At 40.4% G+C, this 15,240-nt stretch overlaps 1 protein-coding gene across 1 annotated transcript in view; it reads left to right on the top strand.

Moving 5' to 3' along the window:
- The window catches only part of sorcs1 (sortilin-related VPS10 domain containing receptor 1), a 147,442-nt gene that overhangs the window by 72,618 nt on the left and 59,584 nt on the right, over positions 1-15,240 (top strand). The window contains exon 3 of the mRNA XM_076091047.1: positions 7,256-7,355. Within this exon, the coding sequence (XP_075947162.1) occupies positions 7,256-7,355 (100 nt within the window). The remainder of the gene's footprint in view (positions 1-7,255; positions 7,356-15,240) is intronic.

Raw genomic sequence — 15,240 nt, 5'->3', positions numbered from 1 at the left:
AGTTGCCACATTCAGATTTTTCCAGTGAATGATATATTTTTCAAATCAACCTTAAATACCAGTAAAGAAATACTTGAGATTTGCTGTTTGCTGTTTGCTGTTACCTTTCTAACAGAATGTTTATGTTATGTGGACCTCTGCGCAAGATCACTGAAAATGTGTCTGAAAGCAGAAAAACCTCAAGTGGGAAAAAAACTTAAACAATACAACAAGAGTATGCAGAAATTTAAAACATGAAAAGTTAAGGAAGTTACAATCTGACCAACAAAACCAAACAAAAATCAAATACAAACTGTATTCCGTGTGTTCGGTGTTTCAAGTTTTATTCAAACTCGCAGATTTTGTTTTATATTCCAGTGGAGATCCCAAACTTTGAAAACATATCAGATATGTCAAACATAATTATGAGAGAGACACAAATGTAAAAAAAATGCACAAGACATCTAGATGATTTCCATTTGATGTAATGGTGCAGCCCTAAAAACATGGCATCTTGGATTTGAATGTTTTACTTGGTATAAGCATCATGAAGCTTCAACGAAGTGCTGAAACAAGCTCATGCTGCACATCTGATACTAACTGTCAGTGAGTGTCAGTTTGGAAATGTGTATTTCTTTCTGTGTATGAACTGAGAGCAAAGCGAGGGGTCATATGAAGGTAAAATCAGTGAATTCAGTTCATATTATATTCATGTGATGTCTAAGATTGACAACATTCTGTATGAATACCTAATTCAGTGCATGGACAACTGACAGTGAGGTCAAGGCATTCAGTTACCTCTCATTACTTTGTAAAGTCTCAGTTCCATTAACGTTTTACTGCTGTCGAGATGGATGAAGTACTCCTAAGGATATGGAAGGTGAAACAGCTGTTTCAGGTATAGATATACCTTTCAGCTTAAATCTGTAAATTAAAGGTTCTTTAAAGGTTTCTTTGCACGTCTGAACATTTAATTCCTTTTTCCAAAGTTCATTTTAAGCTGTAAGGCAATAGATTTTGACACATTTTAGACATTTTGTATTAGTACTTTGAGAAAAAACTGACACAGCTAAATAGAGATGAAAAACGTTGATTTTATTAATCTGTATGCAGCAAAATAAACATTAGGTCACACAAAAACTCGCTAAAACGCTATAATACTAATCAAAACAATCAATGTGTTGGGATTCATGCTAAAATCTATACACCCTTAACAGGGTTTATAGTAATTCATATGTAGAAGAGTCATTATACCTGTATCAATTGATTTTTTTGGTTGCATGGGTCTACAACATGGACACCTAAAGGTGACAGAGGTGAACCAACCAGTGGCACATTTACACATGAAAAAGGCACAGAGAAACATTGGCATTCATTCGTAGCAGTGCTTGTGTCCACATGACGAATAAAATACTAATATTCACTCTTCTTTAGCTCTGTTATTGTCTCTACCAACTACTGAGGAACGTTTCTAGCTATTTAGCTGCTCAGTGCTGTACTTTGGTCACCAGCTAGCTGCTAACTTTGTCTATCCATTGGTGCTGCGCTGCCAGCGTACAGTTGGTTTCTCAGAGATTGTTTGCTGAAAACAGTTGCTGCATCTAGATATGACAATGATGAGAGCAGTGAGAGTGAATCAAACAGATGATTTTCTTGGTTTTACAGCCCACAAGTGTTTGATTAGTATACTGACTCTGCTTCAAAGCTCTTAGAGCTAAGGGGAACTGCCGAATCGAGTCACAATTTTCAGTGGGTTTGTTTGCAAGTGACCCCTTTCACAAACTCTTTTGATCCATGATTAATATTAAAATAATTTGTTTTTTGCTGCAGTAAACAAATGATTGGGTAATTTTGCCATCTCTGTAGAGCATGCCATGTTGTCCTGCCATATTGCATAGCTCTGTCTCACTCTAACATGAAGGGCAGAATTATGAGCGTTGCTGTGCGGAACATAGGTCTTATGTTCCCAGGGCCCTATGTTCCCTGGGTCCCATGTTCCCTGGGTCCCATGTTCCCAGGGCCCTATGTTCCCATGGTCCTATGTTCCCTGGGTCCCATGTTCCCAGGGTCCGATGTTATCAGGTTCATATGTTCCCAGGGCCTTAAATTCCCAGGGTCCTGTGTTTCCACAGTTCTAGGTTCCCAGGATTATATGTTCCCAAGGTCATATTGGCCAGGTCTCCCTTGAAAAAGAGATTTTTAATCTCAATGGGACTCACCTGGTTAAATAAAGGTTTAAATAAAAAAATAAAAAATGTTGCCAGGATCCAATGTTTCCAAGGTTCTACATTCCCATGGTTCTATGTTCCCAGGGACCTATGTTTCTAAGGTGCTATGTTCCCAGGGTTCTATTTTCCCAGGATTCTATGTTCCCAAGGTCTTATGTTTCCAGGGTTCCATTTTCCCAGGGCCTAATGCTCCACTCCATACTATGTTCCCTTTGACGCGTTCCCACAATATCCCATGTCATATAGAGCCGGGGAACATCTATTCCAGGCTCCCATTATGTGCTGTATAGCGCTGGGGAACCAATCGGTTCTCATTCCCAGGTTGTCAAAAATATACTCAAACCCAAACCATAGTTTTTTGCTAAATTTACGGTAACCAAGTAGTTTTGTTGCTTAAACCTAAGGTGACACCAAGGGTTCCTTACCAAGCATCCATATGTGACGAGTTGGGAATAAGAGAACGGGTTGGGGCAACATAGGACCCTTTGTCATGTTCCCATTATGTGCCATTTACATCTGGGGAACATACCAATGACCCCGTTTCGCCCTGCTGCCAATATACTGTATATGCTGAGCTATCACGCAGCTCAAACGCAGAAGAGTAGGATCAATATTTTAATCTCGCCCTCGGTAACAAATGTGCAATTTAACAAAGATTGTTTTTCTAGAAAAAAATGGCTAACTGCAAGCTTGTCAGAGAGGATGCTTTTTGCTACCCGTGTGTGCTATTCAGAAGGGATTGTACCTGGCCGTGAACATGCTTTCACAATCTCAGCAACATGAAAGCAGCAGGACAACGCGGTAAAAAGCAACGCAACCGATAATTGCAAGTAAGATAGCCAATTGGTCTGCAAGAAATCCAGCACTCCTCAAGGGGAGTTTAAAGCTAAACTAGATATATCTGCCTGTTGTGGCCCCAAATAGCAGCATGAGAACTTGGAGTTGAGACGCTACTCCTTTGCGTTGAAAGAAGTCAGCTGAGGTTGTTCGGGCATCTAATCAGGATGCCTCCTGGGCGCCTCCCACTGGAGGTTTTCCGGGCACGCCCAACTGGTAGGCCTGAGAATGCCTCGGGATCCCCCAGAATGAGTTGGAAAATGTTGCGGGGGAGAGGGAAGTCTGGGTCAGCCTGCTTGTCCTGTTGCCACCGCGACCCGATCCCGGATAAGCGGAAGACAATGGATGGTTGGTTTTCTATTAGTCATCTTCGGCTTCAGTGCAGAACAGATCAAATAAAAAATGTATGCTGAGGGATGTGTACTAAGGAGTAGGAACGTTTTAAGTTTTTTCACCTTGGCTCTGCACTGGTCTACTGTGTGCACACTTCCTGCAATTTTGTCAGATGATGTTCTCATTGCTGTCAAACCACATTATAGGGTTCGCTTGAAAACTGTTTGTTTTGGTCAACAGCAGAGTACGATTATTGTGTTCACAACTGCCCAAACAAACCGCATCAGGGGTTGAACTTCATCTGAGTTTAATTAAAACGTAGTTTAATGGCTTGTGTAAGCGTCCTATGAACTGACCCAGCTGATCCCAATTTACACTGCCAATTTTGAGAAACAAACTTGACTAAATAACTGTGGCTATATATTTGCTTTCCTTCGTCTTTAACCGACCGTTAGCTTACTAGGCCAATGCAAAACAGTTGGAAACAACAAGACCCAGCCCTCGCCCAAAGCTTTATGCAACAAAACAGTCCAAACCTGACAGGCTCTTACAAAGTTTTAGGTTGGGTAGCAGTAGGTCAACTAAGTGGTTAAGTTACATACAAAGAATGAAAATACATTGAAATGCACACAGATTTAAATTTGCTAGCTTGATGAGAAAACATGACTCGACGCAAAAGAAAAAGTAGAAACTAGAAAACATCTTGGATCACACCAGCCATTATGTCAATTCGGGCCAGGAGTGTGTGGTGGGGGGGCCCCCAATTTACACCCCCCTACTTCCGGTGCCCTTGCTCGGACCACACCCACCTTTAAATTCCGCCTTCATTTTGATCTTGTCTACACACGAGTAAAGTTTCATCACGCCAACCCGGGCTCCAATTGGGGAGATGAAAACAATACAATTAGTGCTACTGTCACAGCTGGTAATAAATTACGTTCCTGGTGAGTTCTGAAATCTATAGTTGTTGCATAAACACACATCCTGATATTTTGGGATGTTCTTCTCTTCATCTTCATCCTTACACTTTTGAACTACACTCTTTATCTCATGTAGCTTGAAGAGTTAGCCTGCTGCTCAGCAGAAATACTCTCTGAGCTTGCTGAGGGTTTTGTTAATTCATCCTGTCTCAAGCAGTGCTGTTGCTGTTTTCTGCACTCCATAGAGTGACCTCATGTTAACTATCCCGAGATTCATGCAGCTCTCGTCCGCCAAACCATGATAAATCAAACCCTCACGGAAAATGTAAAAGCTGTGTAGTAGCTGCCTATCAATGTATAGTAGACCCTGGAAATTATAATTGAAACTGTATCTAGTAAGCCTGTTAATAGGTGGCCATAGACATCATTTTTATCTATCTCAGAGAAAGTAGAAAGGGCTTTTGATCGTCCTCCTAGCATACCCAGAATCCATTTTCCTCAGTGAGTCATATCACTGTAATAGGACTGACATCCTTATTGTGTCCTCGTACAATGTTTCAGTTTCTCCCCCCTTGTTTAATTCAACATGTGGACAGTGAACCGCATTTGGCTCACCTACGACCCCTGTGAAGCCAACATCCGCACAACAGATGAAATCACAGCAGTGCGGTCACTCAGAGCAGCTTTTTACACCCACACGTAACCACTGAATAGCCTTTCAAAAGCCAGGAGCAAGGCAGACAAGTTTCACTCAGAATCACCGTCCTTGAGAAACTGTCATTTTTTTCCATTAAATGTAACTACCATCATCCCGGGGGGTTTCATCTGCTGGGGTTGGGCTGTTTTATTGGTTCATGTTGAAAGTTGCTGTGACACTAAAAATAAGTCATTAGCCCCTAAATCAAGTGATTCTGTGACAGCTGGGCATCTGAGGAGCTGATCGATAACATGATGACGTCATAGTGGACTGATCCAGCAGAGTACTCCTGGTGGCAATGTATGGAACTAGTCCGTAATAAATAGAACACCAGGTTATGGGGGGGGGGAAACAGGATAATGCATCATTTTCTTTCCGACCTCTTTGGCAAAACATGTATTTTTACGTAATGCTACTTCAATTATGGAAATTATAAGATTATTTTATTCCAATGTGATATGTTACAGAAGATGACTGAAATAAACTGGGCTAAATCTCAAAGGTAAATGAGACAAAATTGCTAGTGTGGCATGAATATTTCCGTATTTCCATGGCAGTGAACTTCAAGCGTGAAGCTCTCAGTAAACTCCTTCAGAACCCTTCAAACACGGACTTTAGTGTGGATTTAACAGCTACTCAGAGAGAAGGTGGAGTGAAAAAAAACATCAGTCAATGTGAGTGATTGCTTCATTTGAAGTCACACGAGGCATTCTATGGTGTCTTTGCTGCATTTTTAAGATGTGCATGCTATGGCCTTTTTCTCTATCTTCATGTGGAATTAGAATAGCTTGTTGAGCCTCAGTCCACTCAAAACACATTTTTGCATTTGCGTTTTGACCAACATTTGAATATTTCATTCAAAGCTGGTCTTGGTTTATAGTCATAGTTTACTTATGTATTGGGATAGAAGAAGCATGTGGCAAAGAGAGAGAGAGAGAAATGTGACAGAGTATTCTCAGTCTAATCCTAATCCCATCACACCTTCTCAAAGTGTTTTATTTATTATTAACACTTTGTTAATCTATTTTCATAAGAAATCATTTATACATGCGAGATTAAAATCTATTTGTGTTGATGGATTTAATTAGATACTGGAGCCGACTCTTCTCAAGTAATACTTTTGTAGAGCTAGAACACAGTTTCCTGTTACCTAAATGTAGAAAACTTCTGAAAAAGTTTAAACACAGAAAAACTTGTATACTGCATGAATTTACACCCACATAAAACTTAAAAAAACATGGTATTTTTCTAACCATTTGGTTTATGCAGATTAATGAGTGATTGTTAGCAGTATCTGTCATCCACAGCTGCTTTTAAGACTCAACCGCTTATCAAGGTGACAATCTGAAGGCAGCGCGACAGTTATGTGTACTGTATCTGTAGCCTCTCTTTTGAAAAAAATTCATGCACAATGTTCCACCATTCAATTATTGGACAATCAGCTCCAGGCTACAAACCTGTGCATCAAACTGGTCAGTTTTATTCTGTCAGGTTACATATTGTAAACCATCGAGAATGGTGACGTGCACAAGGTTTTTCAGTTACTCACTTTTGGACTCACCTGTCATGTAGGTTTTGCTTTGAACGTTTCTTCATCAAACTCACAGGTAATTATCCTCTTTCTGCTCCTTGGGTCCATCCTCTGTCCGTCCTTCAGACCATTACGTATTGTCGTTTGCCTACACTCAGGGCACTTCACCTTGCAGCCCTTTTGTGCTGCATCAGGAAGGGCATCTAACCTATGTCAAATCAAAGGATGTGGATCATAAAATCAGATTTCCATACCGGATCAGTTGAGGTCTGCTTTACCAACTAGATGGAATGGCGATCCCTGATGGGAACAGCCAAAGAACAGCTGCAACTGATGTTTTATATCATGTATTATTCCGCAATTATTAAGTTCAAAGTTTAAGTTTAAAATCTCTATTTTAGTATAATTTGTGTGATTGCATTGCTGTTAGTAAATCAAATAATTGAAGTTGTATTGAATCACACTGGTAATGGACGTCTGGAGGAAAGGTTTCAGGGATGTGTTGTTTTTGTGCATTACGAACAGAACACAGCAGCTGAAGTCACCACACAGTGACCGTAATGATGTGGCTGCTGTTCTCCTTCTGGGATCCATGTTGCTGCGTTGAGCACAAAAGGGACTTAACTACGACAGTGCGCTTTCCCCTCTCCCACTGAATTCTCAAGGGTGACTTTTAATTGCAACAAGTAATTCATCAAGTGTTCATCCAACCTTTCTGATTCAATTTCAGGTCAACTGACTACGGAGCAACGTACCAGAAGCTGAATGACAAAGTAGGATCGAAGACAATACTCAGTTATTTGTACGTGAGTCCCAACAACAAGAGAAAGGTATTGTTCTACTTTCATTTCCTTTAAATTTGTTAGATTAATTCATTGTGTGCGTCCCTCTGTCACTTTCTATGATGTCAGTGAGATGCATTGAACACAAACATTGTAAATAAGAACTGGATGTGGTTCATGGATCAGATGATTCCCTTCTATTGGCAAATTATCATACAGGAACCTATTGAAGCTCCTCCTCATGCTGTGTCTGACTTAATGTTATTATGTGTGTCATTCAGGCCGGCTCTGTTCTGTACCCTCTGGGGGCCTTTGATGCTGCTCTTCTTGCCTTAAGGCTTTTTACATAAGCACATGCTTGTGGAACAGAGCTATAATGCCAAATATGTTTTACTGCAAAGAGAAATGAAAGTTTTCTTTGACTAAAGTGGTCCTGACTCAATTACAATGTGTGTTGAGGTAATACATCAAGTGAGAAGCAGGGTCATTATCTTATAGACTTCTGTACAATCAGACATCCGAAAGAATGCCAGTTTAAGTCACTTCAGCATTGGCTTCACTTTTCCCACCCGGAGGTTGCTGCCTGATTGAGCAGTACTTCATTTATTAATCCACCTAGACAGTTAGCTGGGAGCAAAAAGAAATACTCTCCAATTTCTAAAATGAATAGCTTGGCTATAGTCCCTCTTTTTCTTCTGGAGCTACATCAATTATAAGCAAGACGAAATGGGAAACAGACAGAGATGGGTTCATATTTGCACCCATTCCTTTTCCTGGGTTTGGGTCAATTCATGGTTAGAACCATCCCGCTCGGTTCCCTCAATAGTTTCACCTTTCTCCGCTTACACCGCTCTAATCCGAAGCGGTCATTTTCTCAGAGTTAATTATTGTCAAATATTGAAGATGAAACGCAACGCCACCTCAGATCAGAATCCCGGCTGCCCCAGCTGATCCAGTTAGGTGGTCTGTCAGTGACTGGGACATCCCTGCGGTCGGTTAAAGGTGAGGAGCCAGCCGTAAGTGAGTGAAGCCTGAACATAGAGGCTACACAGGGAGGCTGGAATGTCCTTTTCTTGTTATCAGGGGAGGATTTAGGATTTAGGAATGGAGCAGACGACGATACGCATAGCAATAAAGAGGAGAAACATAAGAATAGAAACACATCAGTGAAGTGATAGAGAAGTGATAGATACAGAGAGTTACCTCATAAAAGAGTATATGCTAATAGAGGCCAAGTCAATGTAAAGGGGTTTAAAAAGTATTTAAAAAGTACAAACAGTGCAAGAATAATTATTAATATGGATATTATAAAATACATATTGGAACGGATTAATATGCAGATTGCGCATAAGGCTGACATAGCCAGTTACAGTCCAAGCAAAAGTTGTTTAAAAAGTGCAAAAACAATGAATACTGTTGAAAATCTAAAATACAAAAGTAAATTTCTGTGAGAAATATACACACAAATATGCATTTTGCAATAAAAGAGAAAATGCCTTACCAAACCTTTTGTACTTAAGCCATCTACATAGCCTTATTATTTGTACAGATACAGATTATTATATATATACAGAGAATTAAGCAAAATATGGGTTCTCAGGGCAAGACGCACTGTGTCAGGCTACGCCGTAGTCCTGTATCTGTTCTCCACATTCCCTCCCCAGTTTATATGCCAGCTTCTGTATCTTGATGACTTTTATCTGTGTGACACATCCAGCTTGTATTTATTTATTTTTTCTCCATTTTCTGCCAATTTCCTTTCATATTAACATTTGATTCAGTTATATTCACATATTTCCCCTATTAAGTAGAAGTCCTCTGGTATCCTGACCCTACTTCTGTGGACTGGGACACATTATTTCCAAGCCACAATACTCTGAAAATGGTCCCATTGGACCAAAAGCCTCTCTGTGCAACAAACAGGAGGACATGGTTAGTTGTTATGAAGAACATCATCTGACCTTTACAACTTTTTTTCCCTACTGGCCAAGGCCTGACCCGCCCTCTGCCTCTTAATACTCGTTGCCTTTGTTGGTTGGGTTGGTGAGGTTTAGGCATGAGGCATGATTAGTCAGGGTTAGGTTGAGAATATCAAGGTAAACCAATCAGATGGAGTATAGTGCATCTCATGCCTTGGCTGTCATTCTATTCTTTGAATAGGGAGTGTTTCTTTTTGAAGCAATTGTCCTTCGCAGCAATGGCCGTTTGTTTTTGGAACGGGGTTTCCCACTTCTAATGAGCCGTCAGAACAACGCCATGGCACCTAATCACCAACGCTGAGACCAGTGAGTGAGTTGGTGTCCCAAGTGAAGGAGTTTAAGTATCTTCGAGTCTTGGTCGTGAAAGAGGGTAAATAAAGCATGAAGTTAACATGTGGATGAGTGGTGGTATCAGCAGTAATGCGTTCGAAACATGGTCACGAGTTTTGGTGTCGGAAAGAATGAGTTCACTGTAACAAGCGACCTTAATGATGGGTTGGCCCAGCAACTTCCATTGCCACCAAGTTTGCCTGCAAAATTTAGATTGGATCTCACATGACCTGAGAAGAATCGAGAGTGATTGTACACAAGCTGCATATTTAGTTAGGAAATCAGAATGTTATTAACTGAAATGCTAAGTCATGTTGGAATGTGTGCCTGTGACTTTAAGAGTATTGCAATTTGGACAAGAGGTTTTCCTTTATTTTTTTTAACAGACCAACAACTGCTTGAGTTGCAGGTGAGACAATGAAATATGATCAAGGAAGTCCAGTTGGAGTAACAGATCTTTGTGGCCTCACTCAAATGAATAAGGGGGCTGCAGTCTTTCATGGATGCTAAAGTGAGTCTGAACGCAGCCTTAGCGAACCCAACTGAATTTCACTATATGCATTTCTATACATGTTTGCATGTTCTAAATTATCGCCAGAGAAAAAATAAATGCCCCTGTCCATAAAGAGGACTCCTTCCTACTGGTGAATGGAACCTGGATGGATGAATGTAATGATTAAAAGCCAGTACGTTTTTAATCATTTCTCAGCTGGTTTTAAGTTGGATGAGGTGACAGAGATAAGGTACTTATGCAGACTAAAAGAAATTAGAGGCAGCACATTAATAAATTATGAGTGTTTAAAAAAACATTGTCTGCGCTCAGGTCCATTTGCTGGTTTCATTACAGCCCTGGGCCATTAGGTTTTTTGGGCATTTATGTTTTTCTTGTCTTTTATCCATGTCCATTTGGGGTTTATATAAGGGGGTAATGGGTCCAAACATCTTTGTTATTTTAATCCGTCATCATTTCCTTGTTAATCAGTGTGCCAAATCAACAAAAAGGTAATAATTAAACTTGATTTAGACACCACATCAATATTTAAATCTCTAACAGATCTCTAATTTAAATGAACAGTCACACAAGCAAATTCCAATTATCTATGCCTTACACATGTTCACACACCCTCTCTGGGTCTCATTTCTCCCTCACATGCAGAGTATCCCCATGTTGCCAAAGCTTGACATTTGTAAAAATATAAACAAGACTAAAAGTCTACAGCTACACCAGCGGCCCCATGAGGCTATCATAATTACATGCAAGTCAAAAAAATGGTGGATGGATGAAAAATAAAACAATAACTTTGCTATCGTCAGGTTCTTACCACAAGTCTGATTAATAATGTGATGGTGGCGTTTAGGGACCTGAATTATTAAAGACAAGCTCAACGGTATCTATTATTTTATCCGTACTTTTGAATGTGTTTGTGTAATTTATTATCACAATGCACAATCTCATCCGCTCTCTGTGTAGGGTTGAGTTCCTCCAACTAACGTTACACACACACACACACACACACACAAAGTGAAGTCAGCGGGCAGAGAGGCCATGGTGGAGACAGTGAAGTGAACCAGGTGAAGAGATCAATTACTACGACACTAACTACGCTCTCTACTGTTACAATAACATACGATAAATCATCAGTGAGTAAAAACACAATGGTTTTTCAATACAGCTGTTTATGAAACATGAACATGTAAACAAAAGTGAAACCTTTTTCAATTTGCTCTGTCCACAGTCTCTCGTTCACCACGGCTGTGTTTACAGTAGCACAGCACGCTAACTCGTCTGTCTGTCATCTTACTGGTTAGCCTAGCCCTCCTCCCTCTACCATTTATAGTATATGTATAGTGACGCATGTTGTAAACAATGCTGTGGCTGCTCCAGCAGCTCTCTAACATTTCATTATATTATAATATGAATAAATTAGAATCCTGGTCCTTTAAAAAAAAAAAAAGGAATTATTTAGTCATGAAAAAGAACCAATAAGGGTATCGATAAAGAACTGAACCGATAAGAGAATTATCGATAACATCCTATTTATCCCCATCCCTAGTGGCTTGAGAAAGGCTGTTACCTCAATCAGAAGTGTTTGTCCTCAATCAGAAGTGTTTGTCCTCTGAACGGTGTTCATTTTAGGACATCTCAGACTCACAAGTAAGTCAATCGCTAAACGCTTCACTCCACTAGAGATGGAAGACAATCTCCTTGTTTTTTGTTGTTAACACTTTTAGTTTTAAATGGATGAGAGACTGGTTGTATTGTTCTTTTTTTTTATACCCAAATGAGCTTTAATCTATTCTAGTGTTAGTTGTAAAACTGAAAATGTTCCCATACACTCAGAACATACCCCTGGTGCTCTCAGTGACATCTCGAACATCTCTTCCAGTTCATTGTCTCTGGAGCAGTTGATGAAGTATTTTAAGATTGCCTTAGACCAGAGGAATCACGTATATGAATTTTGAAAATAGGCTTGGTTCCCATTTAATAATGCAGAAGAAGAAATGCCTGAAAGTAGGGGAGGGGCGGTGTATCGGTTCCATCACCGTCACCGGTGTCCTCTCTAGATGAGCCCAGCTCATGGTCCATGTGTTTTTCGCAAAGTACTGGTCCAACGGCGTCTCTGCTGCATATTTTCAAACTATCGTGTGGGTTAAGATGTGAAAGGTTTAGTTCCTTCAGAGATGTAATCTCTTTAAAGTGTAATGTAATTCCCAGTTTGGCTGTGGCGAAAACACAAATAATAAAACAAGAGTAAATGTGTGAAAAAAAACCCATTCCAAATGTTCTTTATTGCTGAGATCCAGGTTGCTCAGCAATACAGTATCACAGTTTGAAACAACAACATGGCTGCGTTAGGCTACTGACACTAAATGAAATTTTTCCCCAAAATACTGTGACATAAATATTTGTTCATATTGCCAACCCCTTCCTGAAAGCCAAACAAACAAGAAAAGCCCATTGTTAAATGTCAATGCAAAGCATTTCTTCACACAACCAACTCAGCAACCACATAAATGCTTGCGGCGCTTAAACATGGTAACCTTTCCTCATCTCTTGATTCATCCCATCAATGCTTCATTAACAACTATCACATTAGCATGCCGATGCTTGGCATGCAATGCTTGCCGTATTTGCGTACTAGTAATCTACCACATTCTATAAACAAGGTCACAGTAACCCATGAATGTTAGATAGTCCTGATGGGCAGGTGGCACCTTCCATGGTAGCCCCTGCCATCAGTGTATGAATGGGTGAATTATGTAGTGTTAAAGCACTTTGAGTGGTCGGAAGACTAGACAGGCGCTATACAAGTACTATGAAGGCAAATCACTGTCAAAATCCGACGAGCGCTTTCACATCACTCTGCGAGCAAAATTAACTCTCGCGCGAGTAGAATTCGCTTGCGAAACTTTAACCTGCTCGCTCGCGAGTAGTTTTTCTTTTTGACAGTAAGTGGGAGGACCCAGTCGCCATTGTATCTCTACATCTAATTGGTTACATTCCTCGTCTTGGGATAGACCGGATATCACTCTGACACAGACGCTAGGTCTTATAGAAGTGGTTTTCAATCCGCCACTAAACACTACTCCACTACATCTCAGGATGTTCTACATTTGTCTGACAGGTTTTGTAAACGTTTCAGACTGTAGAGGCTGATGAAATACAATAATTACAAATGTGTTTCTCTTGTAAATGGAGTCAAGTTGCTCAGATTGGTTTAAATTCACTCCATCATTCTATTACAGACAATGTGTGTTTGATAGTCAAACCTCTTGTGACAAACAGCTCAAAGAAACTCTTTGATCTTAATTGATTAAAACATGATGTGATCATATTTAATCATACTGTTGTGTTTACAGAAGAGATATAATATAGTTGTATATAATATGAGCAACAATTTGGACCTGCTCAAAGATCTGGAGCCAAGATTAGGGACCACTGTTTGTATATTAACTGTTTGCCAAACTTAAATCACTGACAAGTAATTAGTCAGTAAACCTACCAATACCATACCGATGAAACAACAATCCACTACGAGTAAAATACCTGCATTAAAAACCTTACTCAAGTAAGTTATTATCAGCAAAATGTACTTTAAGTACCGAAAGTAAAAGTACCCGTGTAGTCAAATGTACATTATTTGCCCCTGAGCTGTAGTGCAATCTGAAAATCTCTCCCTAGCGTCTGTGTCAGAGTGATATCCGGTCTATCCAAAGACGAGGATTGTAACCAATTAGATGTAGAGATACAATGGAGACTGGGTCCGCCCACTTACTGTCAAAAAGAAAACCTACTTGCGAGCGAGCAGGTTAAAGTTTCGCTCGCGCGAGAGGGAATTTCGCTCGCGGAGTGATGTAAAAGCGCTCATCAAAGTAAAATACGTGCGCGGCTGTTTGATTTGCGCACGCGCGTGGATCTCATTTGCGCTCTCGGATTTTGACATTGATTTGCCTTCATACAAGTACAGTCCATTTATCATTTTCCATTAGTATACAGCATGCTGTTAGCATTTTAACATGCTACAGTAGCATGAATATCAAGGTAGAGGTGAGGCTGACAGGAACTAGTTTTCGAGGTATTTTGTCACTAAACAAAGGGCTGGAGGTGAACATTTTAAACTGTTGTGGTATATGAACAGGAGATCACCAATTATTTTTATGTTTGCTAGTACACCGTCCATATATGCTATTTGGGCAGCCTTGACATGGGAACATTTGGGAACCCCTAGCCTAAGTATTTATCTTGTGTGGACAATGAATGTGTGCTGCAAATCCAATGGCAATCCACCCAACAAAGGTTGAGATATTTCACCCTGGTTGGAAGCGTGAGTCCGACTGATGGAAGGAGATTGCCATCCTAGTATCGCTAAAATCGAACACAAAGTAACATAATTCAGAGAAACGGATTTCAAAACAAACATGGATAAAACTTTCTCACTCTCAAATACAAACACACACACACACACACACACGCACAATCTCTGTTCCACCCACATGCAGTTCATTCCGAGCACACAGCTTGCATGTTGGTGAGGGAGGGTAGCAGGGACTGCATGTTCGTCACTCTCGCTGTCACCCCCGCCATGGCGCCATGTGACTGCTGCGAGTGGCAGACAAAAGCCCCTCTCTTCACTCAGTAGTGGAAGTAAATCAGGCCTCTGTGGCTGCAGGGTATAGAGGGTGTAAAGCACTGGAGAACGTAGAACTGAGGGAGAGAGTGAGTAGGAGATACAAGAGGGGGAAAGAGACCACAAATAAACTAACAGAGGGCAAGTGAGCGTGGAAAAGTAGAGAGGGGAGGAAAAGAGGAAAAAAAGTGACAAAGCAAAAAAAGTAGAGCGATGGCCCAGGGGTCACCCATGGAGAAAACAGTCTGACAGCACAGCAATTACATACATTTTCATACTGCGGCTTCACACTGAGCCCGTACATGAGAAAACGCATCTCGAGTACACATTAGGGAAAATGATTGGGGGTTTTAGCTTGAGATTTTGTCTGAGAGCACATTATTACAGTAAATGGCTGGGTATGGTGAGTGCTGGTTAAAAAAAAAAAAACTGACAGTCTCCTACAAATGGGTAATGCCTCTAATGGTTTGAAAACAAAGAGGAATTTTCCAGAGG

The sequence above is a fragment of the Anarhichas minor genome, unplaced genomic scaffold, assembly GCF_050575085.1.
Source record: "Anarhichas minor isolate MPS153535 unplaced genomic scaffold, ASM5057508v1 ptg000014l, whole genome shotgun sequence".
Lineage (NCBI taxonomy): Eukaryota > Metazoa > Chordata > Actinopteri > Perciformes > Anarhichadidae > Anarhichas > Anarhichas minor.
The sequence above is the reverse complement of the archived record's forward strand: the minus strand, read 5'-3'. Positions and strand labels throughout refer to the sequence as shown.